Source organism: Schistocerca serialis, chromosome 6 (assembly GCF_023864345.2).
Source record: "Schistocerca serialis cubense isolate TAMUIC-IGC-003099 chromosome 6, iqSchSeri2.2, whole genome shotgun sequence".
Classification (NCBI taxonomy): domain Eukaryota; kingdom Metazoa; phylum Arthropoda; class Insecta; order Orthoptera; family Acrididae; genus Schistocerca; species Schistocerca serialis.
This window is the reverse complement of record NC_064643.1, coordinates 304,731,121-304,755,521: the sequence shown is the minus strand read 5'-3', so window position 1 is coordinate 304,755,521 and position 24,401 is coordinate 304,731,121. Positions and strand designations below refer to the sequence as shown.

Here is a 24,401-nt window from a genome sequence, read left to right as displayed (position 1 = left end):
TCGCTCCTTCCCCTCTCTCGGAGCCCTGCCTTACATAGGCCCACCTAGCCTCCTGATTCGTGCTACTGTATGGTTTTGTTTCTCTTGTTCTTTTTTGGTGTTTGGGTCCCCCATTGGGGTTTGACGTCCCCTTCTAAATTTTGTCACTGTAATGTGAGCCATCTGAGGAAGAACACCTTACTTTGCATCTTCAGCTTGTGGCTGTACTGCCTCTTTCATTTTTCTTGAACGCCATTGTCTTTTATGCCACATAGCCAGCATGGTACTCAGCCTGTGTGGTAGGGTCGTTATTTACCCTTTTGTTTGATGCTTGTTATTCTGCAGCATCAGAACTCCCAGCAATGGCTACCATGCCAGACGGCACTTGCTTTGGTTCGGTTACGTGCACAGGGAGAGCCCCTGATTAGAGTGGGTGGTATGAGGATGGTGGCTTTGCGCATGAAACACGTTAAGCTCCAAAAAAAGTGGCCATTCTTCTACTACAACCATTTCTTTATTTTGGAATGGATTTTTTAATGCGGTTTTGTTATGACCTTGCAGCCTACCCTTCCCTGGCTGCACACTGGGAGAAGGGTCGGGTTTGTTGGCTTGAGGTGAGAGCCTTTCTCTGCTAGCTGATTCACCCCAGTATTGACAGGGACACTTTCACCGCCACCAAGCCGTTATTTTTGTGTGGAAACTATCAGACTAGTTTGGTGAAGTGGGCCTCTGAATAAGATATAGCCCTTACTTCCTCGACCTATGAAAGAGTAGTAGTAGTAGTAGTACCAGTACCAGTACCAGGACAAGGCCCCTCCGGAGCCCCCAGAGGTGCCAACTCCCCATGACAACTAGTCTGACCTCTTGTTTATGAATGCCACCCCGTCCTTATTGGGAACGTATAATGACCCATTGGCGTAACCACCTTCAGACCATTTACCTCCCATTTGGATCCCAATGCTGTACTTATTCAGTGGCATTGAAATGGGTATTAGTCACCTTCCAATCCAGAGGTTGTCATTCTTCAGGACTCTCATGCTGGTGCTCACTCAGGTTCCATGCTTTGTCGGAACCGGGTTTCTGGTGGCATTTGCATGTTGGTCTGTACAGACGTTGTTAACACGTGGACCCTCTTCGTACCGCATTAGAAGTGGTTGCTGTCCTGGTCCACATGGACTCCGCAGTCATGATTTTCAATCTCTCCCTTACCTCCTTCTCTTGTGGGATTTTAATGGCCATCACCCCTTGTAGGTCACTGCTTTTTTGTCTAGCCGAGGTCTCCTCGTAGACAGGTTTCTTGCGGACCACGATCTGTGCCACCTTAATGATGGTTCCCATACCCATTTTAGTCTGCTTATGGCAATTTCTCTGCCATTGATCTTTCACTGACTTTCCCTCCCTTCTCTCTTCATTATGCTGGTCACCATGTGATAGCCTATGCAATAGCAACCAATTCCCATTGATTCCCTCATTCCCTTCCCACCTCCCAAAACCCAGTGTACTCTGCTGGGCTTTCCATTGCACTGATTGACCTCTGTATAGCTCCCAGGTTGTTTACCTCTTCTTTGTCAGGTTGTATTGACAAGCTCATCCATGATATGTCCAATAAGATTATTCTCACAACTGCCATTTTTGGCGTTACACTATGCACACTCCAAGGCTGCCAAGTGGTCTTTGTATGGATCCATCAGTTCTTGTGGAACATCTTGCAGCCCATTTTGCGACAGCATTGGTGTCAGCCTCCTATCCCATTGCCATCCTCCTCTGGAAACTGGGGGCTGAAGTTTTCAACTTAGGTTTTACTTCTTGTTAGGCAGAATCGTATAATGAACCTGAATGCGAACATTTTCTGACCCTCTACTCTTCCCAAAATTAAGCCCCTGGCCCCAATTCCGTCCCTAACCAATTGCTTCAACACCTCAGTCCTGCACAGTAACCATATCTCCTTGGGTGTTCAACCATATTTGGCTCTAGATGTTTTCCACTCTCATTAGAGGGACAGTATTGTGGTTCCTGCCTGGTAAGGATCCATCATCCCTCAATCGTTACCGGCTGATTAGTCTGACTAGTGTTCCCTGCAAGTTATTTGAATGGATGGTGACTCATCAGCTCTGTTGTGCCCTCGAATCTTGGGAGTTTAGTTTCCTGTCAAATATGGCTTTCAGGAGGGACAGTCTACAGTCAATTATCTGCTTCAGTAGGCCTTTCCTCAGTGCCACCGCCTTGTAGCAGTTTTCTTCAATCTTCATAAGGCTCCACAGCTTGGCGCCATCACATCTTTCGTACACTCCTTGTAGCTGGAAACATGCCTGACCTTATCGATGGTGTCAGTATAGAGACGGGGATTAATGACTGTGTTGTTGTTATAGCGACTGTTGTTATGAAAATTAATAAATTGGTCAAGAAGGTGAGGAGAGTTTCTGCTAGAAAGAATAGAAAAGCAAATGTTAGCATCTCGCTTAGACAATGAATTGCAATAATTTAGTTTCATTAAGATGGACACAGAGGAATTATGGGCCAAGTTCAAGCAGAATGTGAATCTTGCTCTGGACAAGTATGCACCTAGTAAGTGGTTAAGGACAGAAAAGAACCACCCTGGTTTACCAACGAAATTCAGAAAATTCTGAACTTTTGTTTCAAGAGAGAATATGCAGATGGCAACAGGCAAAAGTTAGAAGAGATTCGTGCATCTGTGAAAAGATCTATGCACAAAGCATACAACTGCTGCCACTGTCATACCTTAGAAAAAGATCTGGCTGAGAACCCGAGAAAATTCTGGTACTATGTAAAAGTGCTAAGTGGGTCAAAGGCTTCCATTCAATAAATCATTGAACAGTCTGGTGTGGCAGTTGAAGATAGCAAAACGAAAGCGAAAGTTTTAAACACTGCATTTCAGAAATAGTTCGTGCAGCACAACAGTACAAAGACCATTGTTTGACTGTCACAGAGTGTCCCATATGGATGACGTAGTAATGGTAATAAGCATCCCTGGCATAGAGAAACAACTGAAAGAGTTAGAAATAAAAAAATCGTCAGGTCCAGATGGGATCCCAGTTTGGTTTCGCAAAGAATACTCTACAGCATTGGCCCCTTAGTTTGCATTCATTGCTAATCGCTCACCAAGCACAAAGTCCCCAGGGTCGATAAAAGTGCAGGTGACTCCCATATATGAGGGGTAAAAGAATAGACCAGTATCTTCAACAGCACTTTGCTACAGAATCCTTGAACATATTCTCAGTTTCAATATATTTCATAGAGGCCAGAAAGCTTATGTCCACAAATCAGCATAGTTTCAGGAAGCATTGCTTGTTTGGAACTCAACTTGCCCTTTCTTCACACAATTTAGTGTGAACTATGGATGAAAGGCAACAGGCAGATTAATTTCCATATTTCTAGATTTATGAAAAGAACTTTACATGGCATCCTACTGTAGACAGTTAACAAGGTTGCAAGCATGTGGAATAGGTTCCCAGATATGTGAGTGGCTTGAAGACTTCTTAGTTGATAGAACCCAGTATGTTGTCCTTGATGGTGAGTGCTCATCAGAGACAAAGGTAGTGTCAGGAATGCCCCGGGGAAGTGTGATGGGACATATATTATTTTCTATATACCTCAGTGATGTGGCAGACAGAAAGGGTGGCAGTCTGCAGTTGTTTGCTGCTGATCCTGTCCTGAACGGGAAGGTGCCAAAGATGAGTGCCTGTAGAAGAATACAAGAGGACTCGGATAAAATATCTAGTTAGTGTGATGAATAGCAGCTAGCTCTAAAAGCAAGGAAAACGTAAGTTAATGAAGATCAGCAGGAAAAAAGGAACCTGTAATGTTCAGATACAGCATTTGAAGTGTCCTGTGTGACAAGGTCACACCATTTAGATATCAGAGTGTAACGTTGCAAAGCATTATGAAATTGAATGGGCATATGACGATAATGGTAGAAAAGGTGAATAGTTGACTTTGGTTCATTGGGAGAATTTTAGGAAAGTGTGGTTCATCTTTAAAGGAGATAGCTTATAAAACACTAGTGCGACCTATTTTTGAGTACTGCTCAATTGTTTGGGATCAGCACCAGACTGGATTAAAGGAAGACATCAAAGCAATTCAGACGGGCTACTAGATTTGTTACTGATAGGTTTGAAAAATATGCAAATGTTACTGAGGTGCTTCTAGAACATGTATGGGTATCCTTGGAGGGGGGGTGGTGGTGGTGGTGGTGGTGGTGGTGGTGGTGGTGGTGGTGGTGGTGGTGGTGGTGGTGGTGGTGATCTTTGTGAGGAACACTGTTGAGAAAATTTGGAGAACTGGAATTTGAAGCTGATTGCAGAACAGTCATACTGCCACTAACATGCATTTCGCGTAAGAACCCTGAAGATAAGATACGAGAAATTAGGGCTCATACAGAGGTATATAGACAGTCATTTTTCCTGTGCTCTAAGAGTGGAACACAAAAGGAGACAGCTAGTAGTGCTACAGGGTACCCTCGGCCACGCACTTAATGGTGGCTTGTGGAACAAGTGCATAGATGTGTATGTATGTAAGGTCCTCCTTGGCACTCCGTATGGTGTTGGTAGCTTCATGCAGCATATATACGTCGAATGATAAAATACAAAACAAATATTTGAACTACTACAGGATATCACATACATAAAAATGACATTTTTCTGTAGTCTTTAACTAGCATAAACAAATTAAAATTGTAGATATGCTTGCTTATTTATAGACAAGGTGGCATGCCATATAACTAAGTGTACCTCTGTTTTTTAAGTAATCTAATTAAAATGTGAAAGTGTACAATAAGTCATTCTTTTTACTTGTACTGGATACTATATTAATCATTTCTTTTGTTTCCTTCTCATTCCTAAACCTAGTTAAAACATTTGTATCATTTTGGGTTTGCTTTTGTAAGGTACTTGTTTGTAAGTTATAACAGGCAAATATATACATGTTTTCGTATTATTATTACCCTTAATTCATCATATGGACTTCAAGAGCATCAGCTCTCTTACTGTCCTAATATTTCTCTATAATAACATATCTGTAACTTTCCTTTATGATTGAAATTTAAAGTATACCATGTGCAATTATGGTTCTACTTAAAAGGACCTGTCACATCAGACCTATCACGATCTTCCACTTACTGCAATGAAAGGGTATACTGACCTTCCTGTGACCATACCATAGGGTATTTAAGTGGGATTTCATTTACATGGAATACTTATTTCATACTTGATATCTACAAAAAATGTAAAGTTCCTTTTGGTGCAAAAACATAAATACCTTGGCTATAAGCTATGTGGATATTTGAACAAGACTACATAGTGGATTTACTGATGTCACTCGTGCAGCCCACGGTTTAAAATCACTTAGTATGGCAGAAATGAGAAAAAGCTTGACTTCTTATGCTACAGTTAAGCTAGCCATTTTTAAAAAATTACACACACATTTATCATTCAGAAAATTCAAACACTACAAATTATCTTTGTGTAAAATCTATAGCAGATTGTGTTACTGCCTCGTAAAAAATAGTACAATCTCATACCAGTTGTCGCCATTTAATAAAGTGGGCCTACAAAATCCAGCCATAAAAAGTGAATTTATTGCAACTGTAACCTTGATAACTAGTAACTGGACTCGCAGTAAATTAGAGCATAGTTTTCATTGTGGAAGGCCCCAGAGGATGTTCTCTGTCCTGCAGTATTGCCCATATTGGAATTACCTTTTCTGGTAGACTTTGCAAATAGAAAAAAAATTGTAACGAGAAAAATTGGTACTTCCTTATAGCAGTCATACATTCAAAATTGCATCCCGTTTCTAGACTTTGCAATTAGAGCTGTTTATGTTTCCTGAACCTGCCCTTGCCCTCCTCCTCTCCCCATTTTGCCACTGAACCGCTGAGGTACTCATCCCACCTCTCCAGTGCTTGATCTCTCTCTCTCTCTCCCCTCTCTCTCTCTCCCCTCTCTCTAGCTGCTGTTTTCAATCAGTCTTAAAGGTGTTTATTTCCACCTTTAATAACTTATGCCTGGGGGTTATGATAGCTACAAGAGTTAACATGCTATGTAGGTCCCCCCCCCCCTCCTCCTCCTCCTCCTCCTCCTCCTCCTCCTCCTCCTCCAATATGAATGAATGATGTACTGATGGTAATATTCAGCAAAGTGCCTGCCTTGAGTGGTCAAAAAACTTTTTTTTCTTCATAGATTTAAATCCAGTGAAGTTGTTTACAGAGTACAGTGGTTTGACTACAGGGAAAGTTTTCCACATTTCTTGGAACACAGCTATTGCCCCACAGCTGCATTTTGCCACTATACACTAGCACTTGGCAACAACTTCGTCAGGATTGTGCCCAGAGCAAGATATCAGTAGCGCAGTTCGTGAAGTTGATAAATTATAACCATAACTGTATTTGATTTCCATACGCTCTCCAAGAAACTTAAGAAATTGAATATGTCCAAGCATCACTGAAAAATAATGTGTGTACAGTTTTAGTTACACTTTCCTGTTTCAGTTGCAGTGATTTATCACTAACATTAGGAATTAATTGTTAATGTTTTCTGATAGTTACTTTATCAGTTTTATCTTCCTCTTCAGTTTTAATAAGTACAATTGTAATGTTGGTATATGTGGAAATTAACTTCTTTCTGATTTTTAGCCCCTGAACATGATACTGGATGATGGTGGTGATTTGACTAATTTGGTGCACACAAAATATCCAGAGTATCTGAAAGACATACGTGGCATTTCTGAAGAGACGACGACTGGTGTACATAACCTGTATAAAATGATGAAAGAAAATATGTTAAAGGTTCCAGCATTTAACGTGAATGACTCTGTAACAAAGGTAGGCTTGTAAAAAGAAAAGAACAATTTTCTTGCACGATTTAAAATTAAATTGTAAAGTTTTGCTGCAAAATTTATTTTTCCAGATTAAAAGTTTATACAATGACATTAGATTATGCTGGCAATCGTATTCAGATAATAAAATGTTTCTGTGTGTAATTTGTCAAACATTGTGCAATCAAGAACTGAGTCATATTTCAGTACACAATTCATTTTTCTGCAAATTTCCAAATAAAAAATATTATCCTGTTGTCCATCTGTCACTGTAGGAAACATTTTAAAAATTTGGTAATGTTTTCATTGCCATTGTGCTTTCTCACACCTTTACATAACTTGGTTTACTTGTAATTGCTGGAAGTTTACCTATCTTCCATTGGTTAAATATGCTTACCAAACTGCCATTCTCATGCTTAAGTTATATGATTTTGTGCAGAAATTTTATTTTTCTGTGCATAAAGATGTGGGAACATTCACAATCAATGGAAAAGAAAAAACTTATCTTTTCAGTCTTAATCAAGGGTTTGCTAGTGTGCAAATGTCATTGAATGATTGATTGTGGTAATATCAGCTACAGGAGTGACCGGACACTTAATAAGAATAGTTTATACATGTGTCCCCAGTGTGCACGCATGCGCTGACGTAGATTCTTCCCTTGAAAATTAAAATCGGTCTCATTTAGCAATTATCTAGCTGCTGATTTTTAACCCCTATTTCACTTTATGGTATTTATTGCAAATAATAATTTCAGTTTAAGTGTAATTTAAACTACCAGAAGATATTGGAAATCTATAAATTCAAAAGTAAATTAAAAAATGTCTCTTGTCAACAATGTCTAAAATTTATTACTGCTATTTATTGAGCTTGTACCCACTTGATGAATAGTCAACTTCTGCAAAGTAACAAATTGTGTAGAGTAAAGAATTAGGAACCCTTGTTGGCTGTGCGGCAAGTAGCAGTGTTCATCATGTAAATATTAAGCTAATAGTAGAAGATAGTCATTTAATATCACTAAGCTATTCAGAGTAACAGCTTTCCTAATTGTACTGCTCTTGACATGAAAAAAAAATTGTCTTGACTCAACTGTTTCGAATAGGTTGCTGGAAAATGTAAAACGGCTAGTTTCATGCCAAGTCACCCACAGCAATCAAATGATACTGTGTGCTGTATTGTTGTGTTTATTGTAGCAGGTTTGGTCATTTTGCTGATACAAAATTTCATAGCAATAAGTATCATTATTAAACTTTCCCAGTGGAATTCAGTTTATTTTGGTTATATGTGCAATTTAAATGTTTATCTCCATATACTGCTTCCATTCACTGCAAAGCACTGACATGTCATTTCCCAGGTGGGAAACGATACATGTCATATACCAGCTGTTGTGTAAACACTGTTTGGCCTTTTACATTGGCATGACTAACACCCAGTTGTTCAGGATATAGGGGCAAAGGCAGAGGGTATATACAGGCAACCCACAATATCCTGTTGCAGAAAATGCTGTACAAAATGCCATGACCTCAGTGCCTGTTTCGCCACACGTGCCATTTGGATTCTTCCCCCAGACACGAGTTTAAACTCTGCAAGTGGGAACTAACACTATAACATGTCCTTAGTTCTCGCCACCCACATGGCCTTATTTTACATAAATTCCTCAGCATGTATCCGACTAACTACTCTATTCTTCACTCCATTTTAGTTTTCTAGATTTTTCATTTTCTGTTGGCTTTTCACTGCCCCTCCTCCACCTCAGCTACATATAATGTGCTTGGCTTTTCACTCTTTTTAATTTGTGCAAGATGTTGTAGAAGTAATCTCTGTCTTGCATATTATCCTGTCTTCCACCTTTAAGGTCTCAGGTTTTCAAATCTTGCCCGATGCAATCCCCAACAATCAGTCTTTCCTTCTCATCCCAGGTGGTAAGTCTCCCTTGACACAGGGTTCTGGGTGACTTTTCTGAACTACTTTCCTTTTCCTAAAACCCTACAGTCCTTTTCCTTCACCTCTCTTCCTTCCCCTTCAACTCTTCTACCAGGAGGAGGAGCCACTGGCTCCGAAAGCTTGTAAAAGTTAAACCCTTTTGTGTGTGCATTCCCTGCTGCCGCTTAGTAATTAGATTTTTTTATCTATCGATTTACATTATATTATCAGTAATTGATTATTTTCATTTATAGGATTTGTATGTTGTGGTAAGTGGATGATTAACAGTGATATCATTTATGTTTAAATCTGTGTTGTAGTATGTACCATGCCCTGTAAAATTGTAGAAGAATTACTGATAGTTTGGAATAGCCCATTTCAGCAGTCACTCTGTCAGTCAGTCTAAATGTCCACCATACACAGTGGTGCACAGGAGACATTATTTCAGATTTACAAGCAGAATTTGGGTGATTAATTTGTCTAAAGCCACACAGGTAGGTCATCAAATCTGGAACTGTTAAGACATTGATCTTACTACAGTTTCTTTTTTCTTCTGTAGAGACTTTAAGTGATATCTCTAAAGGGATGGTATTACTGCTGACTTAATGTTGGGTAATCCTAGAGATTGAGTGCTAAACACCACATTGAAGCAGTACTGCCTTTTTTAGCCTTTTCTATCTAGGCAAGGCATGTTAGTGTTTTAGAGCATTGGTGCCTAGTGTTTGCGTTTGTGTGTTTGTGTTTTCTACTATTCATTACAACAGTTATTAAAGTAGAAACATTTCATTTTCAGAGCAAGTTTGACAATCTGTATGGTTGTAGAGAATCCCTCATAGATGGCATAAAACGAGCAACGGATGTCATGTTAGCAGGAAAGGTTTGTGTTGTTGCTGGTTATGGAGATGTAGGCAAAGGTTGTGCTCAGTCACTTAGAGCATTTGGTGGTAGGGTCATAATTACAGAAATTGACCCAATAAATGCACTTCAGGCTTCAATGGAAGGCTATGAGGTAAGTTAATGATATATGGATTATGTTAAAGAAACATCATTTGTTTTTAAATGAGTGTTAAGTGCATGATGATGAGGAAAATTAATTTTGGTGGCATTATGATTATTAATAAGGCCTGTAACAGTGAACCACACTTTACTTTAGGTACAGCTATTAGTTATATAAATATGTGGGTTCACACTCCCAGAGAAGCTCAATGTTATGGTTTCAGTGTTATGTGAAGCCAGACATCCTGCCATCCATGAGGTTTTGCCAGTATACGTGTTTCGGGCACATGCCTTTCCCCTGTACAGTAAACCCACTATGTGGTGAATTTGGACACCCACTCCATGAGGGGAGTGCTGTGTTCCACCACCTGTGTGCTTTATCATGGCCCCAGGGGCTCAGCATTCATTTGCTGAGTACGGGCTTGGCGACCCCGAGGTCCTGAGCTGGGGACTGGTAAGCGCCGCCAGTCTCCTGTCACCGTAACCCCCGGACATGCTTCAGCGACCACCGTATGGCGCAGCGGTGGAATGTTGTGTGCTGCGGGGAATGGTAATCTTGGCATGACCACCTGGATTGTGAGGAAGGTCTACATCTATAAAAAACCCTCAATCTTACAGTGTGCTGCGCGCCTATAAGATGCATGGTTGTTGAGGTGGAACAGTCGCAAGCGGGCAACCTCTGGGGCACCTGTCGCGCCCCAGTTGTATAAGGCTTACTCAGGCACGCGGGGCTCTGTCTGAGCGGACCTTTGGTTCCCTAGCTGCTCGTGGGACCGCAATGGACCCTTTGACCTCTACGTTTCCCCCTACCAGTGGATTGGGTGGGCCACTGGTAGGAAAACAGACCCCATCGAAAAAGTGACTTCGTGCTGCGAGTCCTCCAGTGCCTGGTGCTACTAGAGATGTATCAGACTGTCGTAACAGAGCACATGCTGATAACCAGAATGTGTTTTTGATTGTCAAACGGAAGGTGGGTAGCTTTGAGAGGGTTTCTCCCTTTTACATCCACAAGGGTCTTGAGGGAATTGCAGGAACACTGAAATCTGTGAAGCGACTGCGCAATGGGACCCTGTTAGGTGAGACTTCTAGTTCCCGTCAAGTTGCTTCTCTTCGGAAAGCAACCTGTCTTGGAGAGTACGCTATCGAGACTGAGCTCCGCTCCACTTTGAACTATAGTAAGGGTGTTGTGACATGTAGGGACTTGGTGGATATCCCCAAAGACGAGTTGAAATCTGAGTGGGCTGACGAAGGTATTGTTGACGTGCAGCATATTATGAAACGAGTCCATGGGGACCTAGTCAAATCCGACTCGTTTCTTCTCATGTTCAGTTACCTGAGACTCCCAGAGCATGTTAAGCGGGTTTCTTACGTTTGCCAGTACGGCCATATTTCCCCAATCCAATGCGCTGTTTTAAATGTCAGTGCTTTGGGCATACTACGTTGGGGTGCAATGGGATAGCCACTTGGGGTAAATGTGGTCAGCCTGCCCATCAAGGAGCCAATTGTTCATCGCCTGTGAAGTGCGTGAATTGCTCTGGGAGTCACCCTGTCTGGAGCCGGGTCTGCCCCATTTGTCTCGAGGAACGGAAGATACAAGAGATCAAAACATCTAAGCGCATCCCCTATGGTGAGGCCAAGAAGCTCTTTAAGGCCATGCAGCCTCCTGTGTTTACAACATCTTTCGCTTCCGCTCTGTAGAAACCGGTGCAGTTGGCCACTGTTGCTACACAAACGGAGGTTGCTAGTGTCAGCATTAATACCTGCGTTTGCCAGTGCACTTGTGCTGCTGCGGTTGTTTTGCAACCTGCAGCTCTCCCCACAACGTTGGAAAGGCCGTGGTTGCTGACATTGGTGTACTTCCTGCCCCTCCCCATATAGCGCCTTCTGCCCAGGCGAGTAAAACTCTGTTGACAAGGTTCTGCATTCTAAGCCCCTGTTTTGGAACACCCTGCCAGCGTCCACTAATGGGTCGACCATGTTACAGCCGTGATCTCCCATGCTGCTGAGTTGTCAATCCCACAGTCCTCAGGTCATCTCAAGAGGCGTCCTGTCCCTTGGTGGACCACTGAGTGCCGCTCAGCCATCCGAGCCCGCCGTGCAGCTCTGCGCCACTTCAAGTGCCGTTCCTCAGCTGACAATCTTGTGGCCTTTCAGGTGGCAAGGGCCAAGGTGCGGCGAGTGATTAAAGAGAGCAAACGACGGTCATGGCAATCGTTCTTGAACTCAATCTCTCGCTCCTCTAGTTCTACGAATGTATGGGAAGCCATCAGGAGGATTTCCAGGAAATGCAGCCAACTACCTGTCATGGCATTGCTGCATCAGGGATGTCTCCTCACGGCGCCCAGAGACATTGCCCAGGCATTTTGGAGAATCTACCGCCACTATTAACTGTGATCCAGATTTCTGCCGCTACCGCACTGCCATCGAGAGGGGTCACTTGGACTTCCGGTCTCCAAATTCTGAACCCTACAACTGCCTTCACAATGTGTAAACTGGATTCGGCGCTGTCTGTGGCAATGATACTGTGCCCGGACATGATCAAATCCGGTACAGCATGCTGCAGCACTTGTTGCTGCCATCCAAGGAAGTTCTCCTGAATTGTTTTAATATGATATGGTTACTGGCACGTTCCCTGACTCATGGAGGGAGGCGATTTTGATTCCCCTCCTCAAACCGGGGAAAGACTGAACGCATCCCAGTAGTTATCAGAGTATTGCTTTGACAAGCTGTGTCAGGAAGACGTTGGAATGCATAGTCAACCATCACCTGGTTTGGCTGTTCAAGACCAGGCAGCTCCTTAGCCACTCTCAATGTGGCTTTCGGAGATGTCGTTCAACTATAGACAACTTGACCCTGCTTGAGGCAGCCATCCAGCAGGCCTTCATGTAACCAGCATTGTCTAGGTGTATTCTTTGACATTAATAAGGCGTATGACACTACTTGGCGCCGCCTTATCCTCAATCAACTCCATCAGTGTGGCTTTCGTGGCCATCTCCCCGTCTTCATTCGGTCCTTCCTTTCCCACCGCCTCTTTCGATATCGGGTTGGTAATGTGCTATCTGATTTGTATGTGCAGGAGAATGGTGTTCCTCAGGGAAGCGTTTTAAGTGTCACCCTCTTTGCCGTTGCCATTAACAGTATCACGTCCACTATCCGGAGTCCTGCCCAGTGCTCCTTGTTTGTGGACGATTTTGCTGTTTCCTGTTCTTCCTCCGGTCTTGTCACAGCTAGTCAGCAGTTGCAGCATACGATAAAGCGATTAGAGGCATGGACTGCGAAGACAGGTTTTACCTTTTCTGCAGACATACATGTGTGTGTGTGTGTGTGTGTGTGTGTGTGTGTGTGTGTGTGTGTGTGTGTTCGTTTTAATCGTTCTAGACATCTTTTTACCTCCCCTGAATTGCGGCTGAGGGACACCATTCTTCCTTTTAGAGACACTGTGAGGTTCCTGGGCCTCACTTTTGATTCCAAGTTGTCGTGGTTGCCACACCTTAAAGACCTCAAGGTGCGGGCCCTGAATATTTTGAAGTGTCCGAGGCATCGGTCCTGGGGAGCAGATCGGGCGCGTCTGCTGCAGTTTTATAGGGCTTTCGTCCGGTCACGTCTTGACTATGGATGCACCGTGTATGGGTCAGCGAGGCCTTCGTATCTGAAGATTCTTGACACAGTACACCATGAGGGTATCAAGCTGGCCACTGATGCCTTCCGTACCAGTCCCATCCCCAGGCTGTGTGCTGAGGCAGGGGAACCGCCGCTCGCCATCCGGCGGAAACTCCTCATGGTGCGACGGGTGTGTCCATTCCTTGCCTGTCCTACCTCCCCTGCGTACACTACTGTTGCCCAACCGTCTATGGAACGTCTCTTTTCCAGTCGTCCCAGGGCAACGAGACCATTTGGGATTCGTGCCAAGCATTTGCTCGAGTCCCTTGGTGTGGAGCATGTGGCACCCCAACTCCAGGGTTTTACCGGCCTGCCTCCCTGGTTGCTCCAGAGACCCAGCGTCCTTTTAGACTTGTCAGAGTACCGGAGGAGCTGCACTCCTGTGTTTGTTTTTACCTTCTTATTTTACGATATTTTAAACCAGCATCCCAACCATGTACCAGTATTTACAGATGGCTCTAAACAGGGGGACTCTGTTGGTTGTGCTGTTGTTTTCCCTGATCGAGTCGTCAAGTTACGGCTTCCTGTGGCTTTTACCATCTTTGATGCCGAATTGTTTGCGATCTTGCGGGCATTGGAGCAGATGAGATGTGTTCCCAGTCTTAAGTTTCTCATCTGTTCTGACTCCCTGAGTGCCCTTCAGACCATGCAACACTTGTACCCAGCGGATACGGTCATCCAGAACATCGATGATGCCCTACTCCACCTCCAACGGCAGGGGAAGGAGGTTTCTTTCTGCTGGGTGCCGGGTCACGTGGGTATTAGGGGAAACGAACTGGCGGATGTGGCTGCCAAAGATGCATGTTCCCTCCCTCACTTTGTTGAATGTGCCATCCCCCTCCATGCTGTTACCTCCCTTTGCGTTTTCGTGTTACGCGTCAATGGGAAGAGGGGTGGCTGGCAGTCGGTAAAAATAAGCTGTGTCTGGTCAAGGCCACCACATGGCCATGGCGTACGTCCTACCAGTCATGCATGCGGGATGAGGTTCTCCTCACTCGCCTCCGCATTGGGCACAGTCCCTTAATGCGCAGTTTTTTACTCCGGCGGGAGGACCCCCCAATCCGCAGTACTTGTAGTGTTCAGATTACTGTCCGCCACATTTTACTTGACTGTCTTTTATTCTCTGACCAGAGGGCGGTGCTTTCCTTGCCACCGGATTTGCCCTCTATTTTGCAAGACGACGCAACGACTGTCGTTAAGATCTTAAGGTTTTGTGTACTGTCCAGTTTGCTGCCTCTGATTTTAGGGAGAGGATTTAAATGTTCTGCTGGTTGACTGGCTCACCCAGGTTTTAGGTAAGAGGTCTGCCAGTCACGATTACCTACTTGTTTCAGTTCGATTTCTGTTCTCTTTTCCTTGTGTTTCCTTTCCTTTTTAGTGTGTTTCTTCTCCTCTTGTTTTGCCTGTATGTGAGGATTTGGAACTGCGTCAGGTCTGTGTCTTTTAGCCGTTCTCCTTGTTCGCTGTCCGTCTTCGTCCCTTCACCGCATGTGTTACTGTTTCTATGCATTTGGGCGCTGATGACCACGCTGTTTAGCGCCCGAAAACCTCAAACCACACACACACACACACACACACACACACACACACACACACACCTTGTAGGACCGAAGACGGCGAACATTCCATTGGAGCAGAGTCGTCATGATGAGGAAGAGATGTAGGGGTTGTAGGGGTGTCGCCGCCTGCAGAGTGACAGCCGGGGAAAAGTCGCCACTACAGGGCACAGAAGCAGTAGGATCCTGCTCCGTGGGGTCATCAGCTTGCTTGTGCAGTCGGCCTGTGGAGTCTAACCCTGAAAAACGGTCGTTGGTGGTGCGCACCACTCCGGGGAACAGATCCTCCAGTGTCTTCCAGACTGGATGCTGTCACAAGTCAGTTGGGGAACCCGTAGCCTGAGCACCCCACGTCATCCACTCCCTCTCGGTTCTAGATCTCACTAAAGTTTGCCCACTCTCTCTCCTGGCCCTGCCTTCGTCAACCCATGAAAGAGCAAGAGGAGGAGAAGAAGAAACAGAAACATAAGTGCTCCTCCTCCTCCTTTGAGATTTTAATGTGAATCGCCCCTTGTGGGCCCGTGTTTCTTCAGCTAACTTAGGGTCTCCTCATAGACAAGTTTCTTATGGGCCACAAGCTGTACCTTCTTAATGATTCCCCTACCCATTTGTGTCCACTTTATCTGCTACAGATTTTTCGCTTACTTTCTCCTTCCCCTCTCCCTTCATCACATTGATCACCAAATGATGACCTCTGCAATAGTAACCACTTTCTGTTCATTCTGTCATTCCCTTCCCATCAGGTTATGCCACTAGGCTTGCCAATGCACTTATTGGCCTCTTTATACTTCCCATGTCATGTTTACCCCCTCTTTGTGAGGTTTTATTGATGAAGTCATCCATAACGTGTCCAATTCAAGTATTTGCGCTGCTGGCATTGCTGTCCCTCACTTGATGCACCCCTTTCACTTCTTCAGTCTCGTGGTAGAGGACAGCCACAGCCATTGCCATCTGTGATTGCTGCCAGGCCTTGCAATGACTTAAGCAGCACCTGTCCTCTGCCAGTCTTGTTGCCTTTAAAGATCTTCATGCCAAAGTGCGTTACTTAAGCACGACAGGTTCTTCTGTCCCTTCATCATGGCTGTGGGCTACACCCGGCACCCTCCAAGCTTGCCAACGGTAGTCTTCCGTCCTGGGCCTTGCCCTTCCAGGTGGCTTTTGCTCGGATCCATTTTGTGATTGCATCCATGTCGCTCCTATCCTGCTGCCTTTCTTCTCCAGAAACAGGGGACTGAAGCTTCCCACTTAGATTTTACCCTCGTCAGGCAGAAGCCTACTGTGAAGCTTTTACTGAATGCTAACTTCTGGCTCTCACCTCTTACCACAATTTTCAGCCCCTGGCCCTGATCCCATCCATAATCAATTGTTTAAACACCTCAGTCACCCACTCTTTGGCAGGCTCATGCTTGGCTACCATGAGGCCCCAGCCTTTTGCAGCATTTTCTTCCATTCCGTGCTGCATGTCTGTCCTCTTGCTGTTCTTTTTCCCCTTCCTTTGGGAATGTGTCTGGGGTATTATTGGGAATGTTCTGCATTCTGTTGCTGACATATGAACAGTCTCACCTTTGCTTTTTGCTCCCTTTTCCTTTCTTTTTTCGCCTTCTCTCGTTCCTCCGCTTCGGCATTTGAGGATCCTGTTTTTATTCTTCCTCCCTGTGCGCTCCTGAAGGCTGGCCCAAGTGTCTGACACATTACAGGTGACTGGGTAACACACAATTCCCAGCTCCCGGTCGACAGGTAGGGTTCACATGTAACCCCCTGGTACAGGCCAGGCCCAGGGAGGGGTGACTGCCTGAGCTATAACCTTCCCAAAGTACCGATTGGCCCCTCTGTCAGGTGTTCGGGTGGTGTGAGCTGAGGTGTGAACAATCACCTAGGTGGGTACGCCCCTTGTGAAGGAGGCCCCAGTTGAAAGGAGCACGCCGTCAGAGACTCTGGCAATCGTGGGGGATTTCCTTGTGATGAGTCGATAATTTTCCCACTCAGGGTCTACAAAACGTAAATGTAATGAGGCTAATGATTTACAGACCCTTCCTGCTGCACCATGGTTCCTCGTGGTCTCGTGTCCTGAAGACGGTTAGTCCTTCACCACCATAAATACATTTATTATTCAGAAAGGTGTTGATGCAATTGCATGCCCTGTGAAATCCTGCTCTTGTTTATGGAATGGCACTTTGCTTCTCAAGCACAAAAACTGCTTGCTGCCTCGCTTCTCCATGGTTACCCTGTTCATGTCGAGGCCCATTCACTTCCAGTTCTTCCCGTGGTGTAATTTACACCAGGCTGTTCGACAGACTAACCGAGCCCAAAATCCAATCTTACCCCTCAGGGTGTCATTACCATCCATTATGTAATGAAAAAGGTAGATTCCTCCTTGGTGCCCACCCATACTCTTTCTCGCCTTTGATAGAGTGGTGCTTCCATCCAAGCTCAAAGCAGGCTATGAAATTATCACAGTCCGGCTGTACATTCCGAACCCGATGCGCTGCTACCAGTGTCATTGTTTCAAACACACTAGGACGTCTTGTCGACACCCAGCCAAATGTGACACCTGTGATAGGGATGCGCACGAGGGGGGTTGCCTGCCTCCTTCTTCCTTCTAGATCAACTGCAATGGCGGCCATGCCTCCTCCTCTTGGGATTGTCCCATGTTTCTTGATGAGTGGGCTGTTAAAGAGATGTGGGTAAAGGATAAAGTGCCTTACCCAGTCACTTGCAAGTTACTGGCTAGTCGAAACCCTGCGTTCTTCTGTTTGGTAGCTATAGTTCTCTTCTTGTTAGCCCTCGCTCCATGAAGGACATGGTCACGCAGAAACGACCTCCAATTCAGCTCCGAGGTTGTGATATCGCACAGTGTCAAGGTAGCCTCACCATCGCTCATCCAGCTGTGCAACAAGTCATCAAATTCTTGCCTCAAGGGACGAAGCCACCAGCTACACAGCCAGTAAGCCAGAAAGGACAGAAGGTGTAATAGTGTGAAGACTTCATCCGTCCCTCCAGCCAAACCACACCCTGAGTCTTCTTCCAACCGGAAAGGCTCAAAGAAGTCCACCAAAGGCAAACGATCTTCTCCTTTGCCAACTCGAAGATCATCTTCGATGGTGTTGCCATGTGGTACCTTAGCCCTGCCAGTCTCTGTGTCGTCGGTGCGCACCACCAACGACTGTTTTTTCAGGGTTAGACTCCACAGGCCGACCGCACAAGCAAGCTGATGACCCCACGGAGCAGGATCCTACTGCTTCTGTGCCCTGTAGTGGCAACTTTTCCCCAGCTGTCACTCTGCAGGTGGCGACACCACTACATCTCTTCCTCATCATCATGACTCTGCTCCAATGGAATGTTCGCCGTCTTCGGTCCCACAAGGAGGATTTACAGCTGCTTTTAGCATCACAGTATCCCCTTGTACTCTGCCTTCAGGAAATGAAATTGCGCCCTAGCGACCGCTTTGAGCTTTCACATTGCTTACCGATTCATTTCGACCTTCCCCTGAGGTTGGCATTCCATCTAACAGGGGCGTCATGCTGCTCATACGGGATGACATTCATAGTCAACCCACCTTCCTGACTACCTACCTTCAAGCTGTTGCAGTTCGCTTTTTCCTTCTCCGCCTGTCTTTTTTCCTCTGTACTGTTTATCGTTTGATGTCACCAGGGCAGCTACCGCCCCCATTTCTGCTACTAGGTGACTTTAATGCACGTCATCCCCTTTGGGGTTCTCCCAACACGTATCAGAGAGGTGCCCTCTTGGCTGACCTGCTTAACCAACCTATTAACCTCTTCTGCCTTAACACTGACGCACCCACTTTCCTTTCCAACTCCTCTCATACCTATTCCCATTTGGACCTATCCTTGTGCACTGCCCAGCTTGAGTGGTCCATTCTTTCTGACACCTATTCGAGTGACCATTTCCCATGTGCTATCCATTTGCTGACTGGCAGCTTTACTCCTCCCTGACGACCTTGAAAGAAAAAGATTTCCCTAGTTGTGATGATCAGGTGGAATATCTCTCAAACATTATCCTTACTGCTGCAGAACGTTCCATTCCCTGCACTTCCTCTTTACCACGTCATGTCCCAGTCCCTTCTTCAACTGAGGCATGCCGCGACACAATTCTTGCATGGAGACATGCTTTCTGCATTTTTTAACCACCATCCTATGATGGCAAACTGCATTCTTTATAAACAGATGCATGCCAAGTGTCGTCGTGTTCTTTGGGATAGCAAAAGGGCTAGCTGTCCTTCATTCACTAGTTCTTTTAACAGTTTCACACCTTCCTCTGTCATGTGGGCCAACCTCTGACAGCTCTCTGGGACCAAGATCCATTCCCTAATGTCCGGCCTGACAGTAGCTGACAGTGTCATCATGGAAGCTAGTGCTATCTCCAACACCTTGGGCCACCATTTTGCGGAAGTTTAGAGCTCTTCCCACTATCACCCTGCCTTCCTCCATCGAAAACAAGTGGAGGTGGCTCAGGTGATACCCTTCTCTTCTCTGAATCGTGAGTGATACAATGCCACCTTTACTATGAAGGAGCTAGATCGTGCTCTCAGTTCATCCCAATCCTCCGGCCCAGGGCCGGACTCCGTCAACATTCAGATGTTGCAACACCTTTCTCTTGCGGGCAAACACTTTCTGCTTAACATGTACAACCGCATCGGGGCAGAGGGAACATTTCCCGGACGCTGACATGCAGCCACCATCATACCCATACCTAAGCCCAGTAAGGACAAAAACCTTCCTTCTCTCTTACCAGCTGCATTTGCAAGATGATGGAATATATAATTCTCGCCCAGCTGGTGTTGTGGCTCGAATCTAGCAATTTACTGATGTATGCACATTGCGGATTTAGAGTGCGGCATTCTGCAGTTGATTGTTTTGTTACGTTGTCTACCCATGTCATGAATGGTTTTCAGCAGAAATCTGACTGTGGCTATGTTTTTCGATTTGGAGAAGCCACGACACCTGCTGGAGAATTAGTGTCCTCCGTACTCTTTACATGTGGGGCTTCTGTGGGTACCTGCCCTGTTTCCTGGCATTTTTAAAAGACAGAGTTTTCAAAGTGCGTGTGGGTACTGTTTCCTTTATCCAGGAAAACGGTGTGCCTCAGGGTTCTGTCCTGAGCGTCGTCCTCTTTGCTATCGCCATTTAGCCCTGTAATTGTCTGTCTCCTGCCGGGCATCTCGGACTCCCTTTTTCTTGACGATTTTGCCATCTATTGCAGTTCTCTATGGACCTGTCTCACTGAGCGGCATCTTCAGTGATGTCTTGATCGTCTTTACTCCTGGAGCATCAACAGTGGCTTTCACTTTTCCACTGACAAAACTGTCTGTATGAATTTCTGGTGGATGGTTTCTCCCACCGTCTTTACATCTTGGGCCTGTTGCCCTTCCATTTGTTGAAACTACGAAATTCCTAGGGCTCATGCTCAAGGGGAAACACACTTCCATGTGTCGTACCTAGCAGCCTGCTGTACACGATTCCTCAATGGTATTTCCTGGGGGGCTGATCAAATCACTCTCCTCTGTATGTACCGGTCCCTTGTCTGTTCGAAACAACTATGCATGCTGCTTGTGCGTGCGCGTGTGCGTGCGCGCGTGCGTGTGTGTGCATTGTCTTACATTGTCTCAACAGGCACCTTTTACACTAGCCCAGTTGTCCGTATGCTGAAGCTGCTGAAATACCACTGTCCTACCACTAGGACTTCCTCCGCCATGCGTGGCCACCTATCCTATGTCCCCTTCTTTGATGATTCCTTAGATTGCCTGTATGGGAATGGGGTCCCTCTTCTCTGTTACCTCCTGCAGTCCACTTTCAGCACATGCTATGGTGGCTTAACTTCACACTACTTGCAGCTTTCCCATTTTGTGTGTGTGTGTGTGTGTGTGTGTGTGTGTGTGTGTGTGTGTGTGTGTGTCACCATCTTGGTTTCGTGAAGTGGCCTGTGTTAACTTCGGCCTTCGTTTGCTTCATAAGGATGTTACTCCAGCTTCGGCTCTCGTACTGCCCATGGTGCTGTGTGTGCCTTCATCATTGGCACCAGTGTTTTATTATATCAGCTTCTGGCAATCTGCTCAGCATTTACAGCTGAGCACTTAGTGACCTTCAAAGTCTGTGTGCGCTGTACACCGTCCATCCCTTAATGCAGCGGGTGCAGGAAAACTGTCACTTGCTAACTCTTGGTGGCACCAGTGTGATGCTTCTGTGGGTTCCTGGTCATGTCGGTATGACAGGAAAGGAGGCTGCTGACAAGGCTGCAGTCCTTGTACCTCAGTCCGTGAGTTCCTAAATTCCTTCCAGTGATCTGTGTTGCCGTCTGTCAGGACGTGGTGTCCCTCTGGCAATGCCAACGATCTTCCCTTCATGAAATAAGCTCCGGCTAGGTAAGTCTCTCCCAGCGGCTTGGACGACCTCCTCTCAGCCCTTCCGCTGGGAATAGTTCATTTTAACTAGACTGCGTATTGGGCACTGCCTTTTTAGCCATTGTCATTTGATAAGTGGCGCTACCCCACCACTTTGTACACATTTAGCCAGAGTTTTAACTGTCCCCCACTTCCTGATGGAATGCCCATTTTTTAAACTGTTTACGTTTCCACTTGGGTTTGCCGTCTGAGCTATCGGCCGTTTCCACAAATGAGGCACAGGCTGTCGACCACATTTTACTTTTCATCCGCTAAAGCAATATGGCAAAGGCCATTTAATTTTTAGTTTTGGACCTCCATTTCAGTACGGTGTCTGTTTTAGCTCTTTTTACATGTGCCTGTTTTTAGTTGTCTTCTATTTTGTCAATAGGGACTGACATTAGTCGTTTTTAACTAGTCCTTCTTTGTGTTCTATAGTTTTGACTTGGACGCGTATGACCCCAGTTGTTTTTTGCAAAGCAAAGCAAAACAAAACAAAACCAAATCAAACTAAAAACACCAATATCTTGTCCGGGCTTCATTATTTGGCTCAAAGGCATTTACCCCTCTCAGTGAAGTGACAGTATTGTGGTTCCTTTCGTTAAGCCCAGTTAGTCTGTTGTCCCTTGATAGTTAGCAGCTGATCAGTCCGGCCAACATCCCCTGTGAGTTATTTGAATGGTGACTCGTTGACTCTGCTGGTTCCTCGGAGCTCAGGACCTTTTGCCCCCTTATAAGTGTGGTATTTGGGAGGGATGATCTCTGATCAATCACCTGCTTCGAATGGAAACAGCAGTTCAGCAGGCGTTTTCTCAGCGCCGTCATCTTCTCACAGATTTCTTCAATATTCAAAAGGCCTATGACATGGCCTGGTGCCATCTTATCTTAGTTACTGTGTGGGTTGGGTTCTCAGGACCGCGTCCTGATTTTTTTTTATCCATCAGTTCATGTTTAATGGTTGTTCTGAGTTTGGGTTGCAACATTCTCAGCTCTCCAAAGACCCAGGGCTTCATTTTCTCATTGCTACTAATGGACTAGAGGCCTCCACTGGACCATTGTTCACCCCCCCTGCTCTGCATCTAAATCTACATCTACATTTATACTCCGCAAGCCTCCCTACGGTGTGTGGCGGAGGGCACTTTACGTGCTACTGTCATTACCTCCTGTTCCAGTCGCATATGGTTCGCGGGAAGAACGACTGTCTGCAAGCCTCCGTGCGCGCATGTGGATGATTTCTGTATCCGGGCTAGTTCCCACTCGATGGACTTTGTGGAATGACAGCTCCAGAGTGCCATTCGGAATGCTTCTGTGTGGACTCAGTTTTCAGTTCTCGCCCTTAAATTGCAGGTGGTGCATTTCTCACCATACGATCATCCATCCTGATCTGAAGAAGTACCTAGGTGCCCAACACCTCACCATGGTCCCCCAGTTCCATTTCCTGGACCTTCTTTTTGACAGCAAGCTTGTTTGGATGCCCTATATCTGCCTTCTGAAGATTGGCTGTTTCTGTAAAGTCAAATTTCCTTCACTTCCTTGCTCACACCTTTTGAGGTGTGGATAGTTACTCTGCTCTGCCTTTATTGGGTGTTAGTTCTCTGCAATCTGGACTATGGTTATCAAGTTTATGGCTCAAGTGCCCCTTCCAAACTGCTCTTCTTAGGCCTGTTACACCATAGTGGTATCCATTTGGCCACTGGTCACCTTCAGGCTATTGCTCAGTGTTTCTCCCCCCACCTCTTGGTCTTTGCCGTCCACGAACTCCTCACTGATCTCAAGTGTGCTGTTTGTTCTCTTGGTTTCCTTTGTGTTCCTGGTGACAAAGGTATCCTCAGTAATGAGCTTGCCTATCATCTGGTTGGGAGGAGGAGGAGGAGGAGGAGGAGGAGGAGGCAGCAGCTACCTACCCCTATTGTTTGTGATCCCTGTGGAGGCAAATTTGTGGTTTCATGTCAAAATCCTTTTTGCTCAGTCATGGGCTAACTTGTGCCACGAAGTGGCATTATTCCCTCTGCCTCTCCTGGTGGGAATCTACCATCCGCTGCTGTCTTCACATTGGCCAAACTTTCTCCATAATGAGCTGCCCCCTTTTAGTTGTGCCCCCTCTCCCCCCTCACGGTGATCCATATTTTGCTGGACTGCCCACACCTTATAGCCCTTCACACTAAATATACCCTCCACATTTCTTCATGTGGGTGTTAAGATGACACCTGCATGGTTAACTCACAGTACCTCATTTAGCATTGGCGGGTATGGGAGGCCATTGCCCTTGCCTCCACACCGACCAGGTCACACAACCCCCAACTCCTTTTTCCCTTATGTTTTGTCTGGTCTTTTGTACTGTTAGGTTTTTACACCGTTCTTGTCATTCTCACCTGGTGTGTTGCGATCATGCTATGCTATGCTATGGTATGAAGATGGGTTAGTGGCAGTGTTGGTGCCCCATCATGCATAGTGCCTTTAGGGCACTGCATGCTGTTGCCCAGTCCTGTTGTTCACTCTTTCTGGTGCCTTTACTACATCTTTTCCTCTTTGTGTTAGTTTCTGTCACCTTAGATCGTGGGATTCATGACCTCGCTCGCTGTTTGGACCTCTGCCCTAGCCCCCTAATCAATCAAGTACCCACCCTTTCCAATCTTTCCTCAGTCTCTCTCTCCCCCCTAGATGAGGAAGGATTTAATTGTTCTGAAAGCTAAGATTAATGCTGGGATTGGCAGTGCTGGAATATTGCCTTCTTAAGAAAGATAATGGCCTGCCAGTTCCTCTCTTTGTAACTTTATAATTTCCTCAGGGAGCTTTTCATTTTGATATAGTTACATAGTATGAGCTGTCACAGATATCTATGACAAAGTAATATTTGTAGGTAACACTTTAATCACATAGTAAGATTAGTAATACATTTGGTTGTTTATTCACTTCCCTGTTGAATAAATGGGAGACAGTAGTGTATCTTTGAGAGTGGAGTTACTTTTCAAGGGCTCATCACAGTACCAAACATCAGTGGGTACTGATATGATCCTTCTAAAATATTTTTAACTTTGAACTTGTAAACTGTTTTCCATATCAAA

The 24,401-nt window shown here is 45.4% G+C and overlaps 1 protein-coding gene across 1 annotated transcript in view; it reads left to right on the top strand.

Moving 5' to 3' along the window:
- The window catches only part of LOC126485120 (adenosylhomocysteinase), a 37,738-nt gene that overhangs the window by 4,170 nt on the left and 9,167 nt on the right, over positions 1 to 24,401 (top strand). The window contains exons 4-5 of the mRNA XM_050108755.1: positions 6,626 to 6,814; positions 9,521 to 9,736. Of these exons, the coding sequence (XP_049964712.1) occupies positions 6,626 to 6,814; positions 9,521 to 9,736 (405 nt within the window). The remainder of the gene's footprint in view (positions 1 to 6,625; positions 6,815 to 9,520; positions 9,737 to 24,401) is intronic.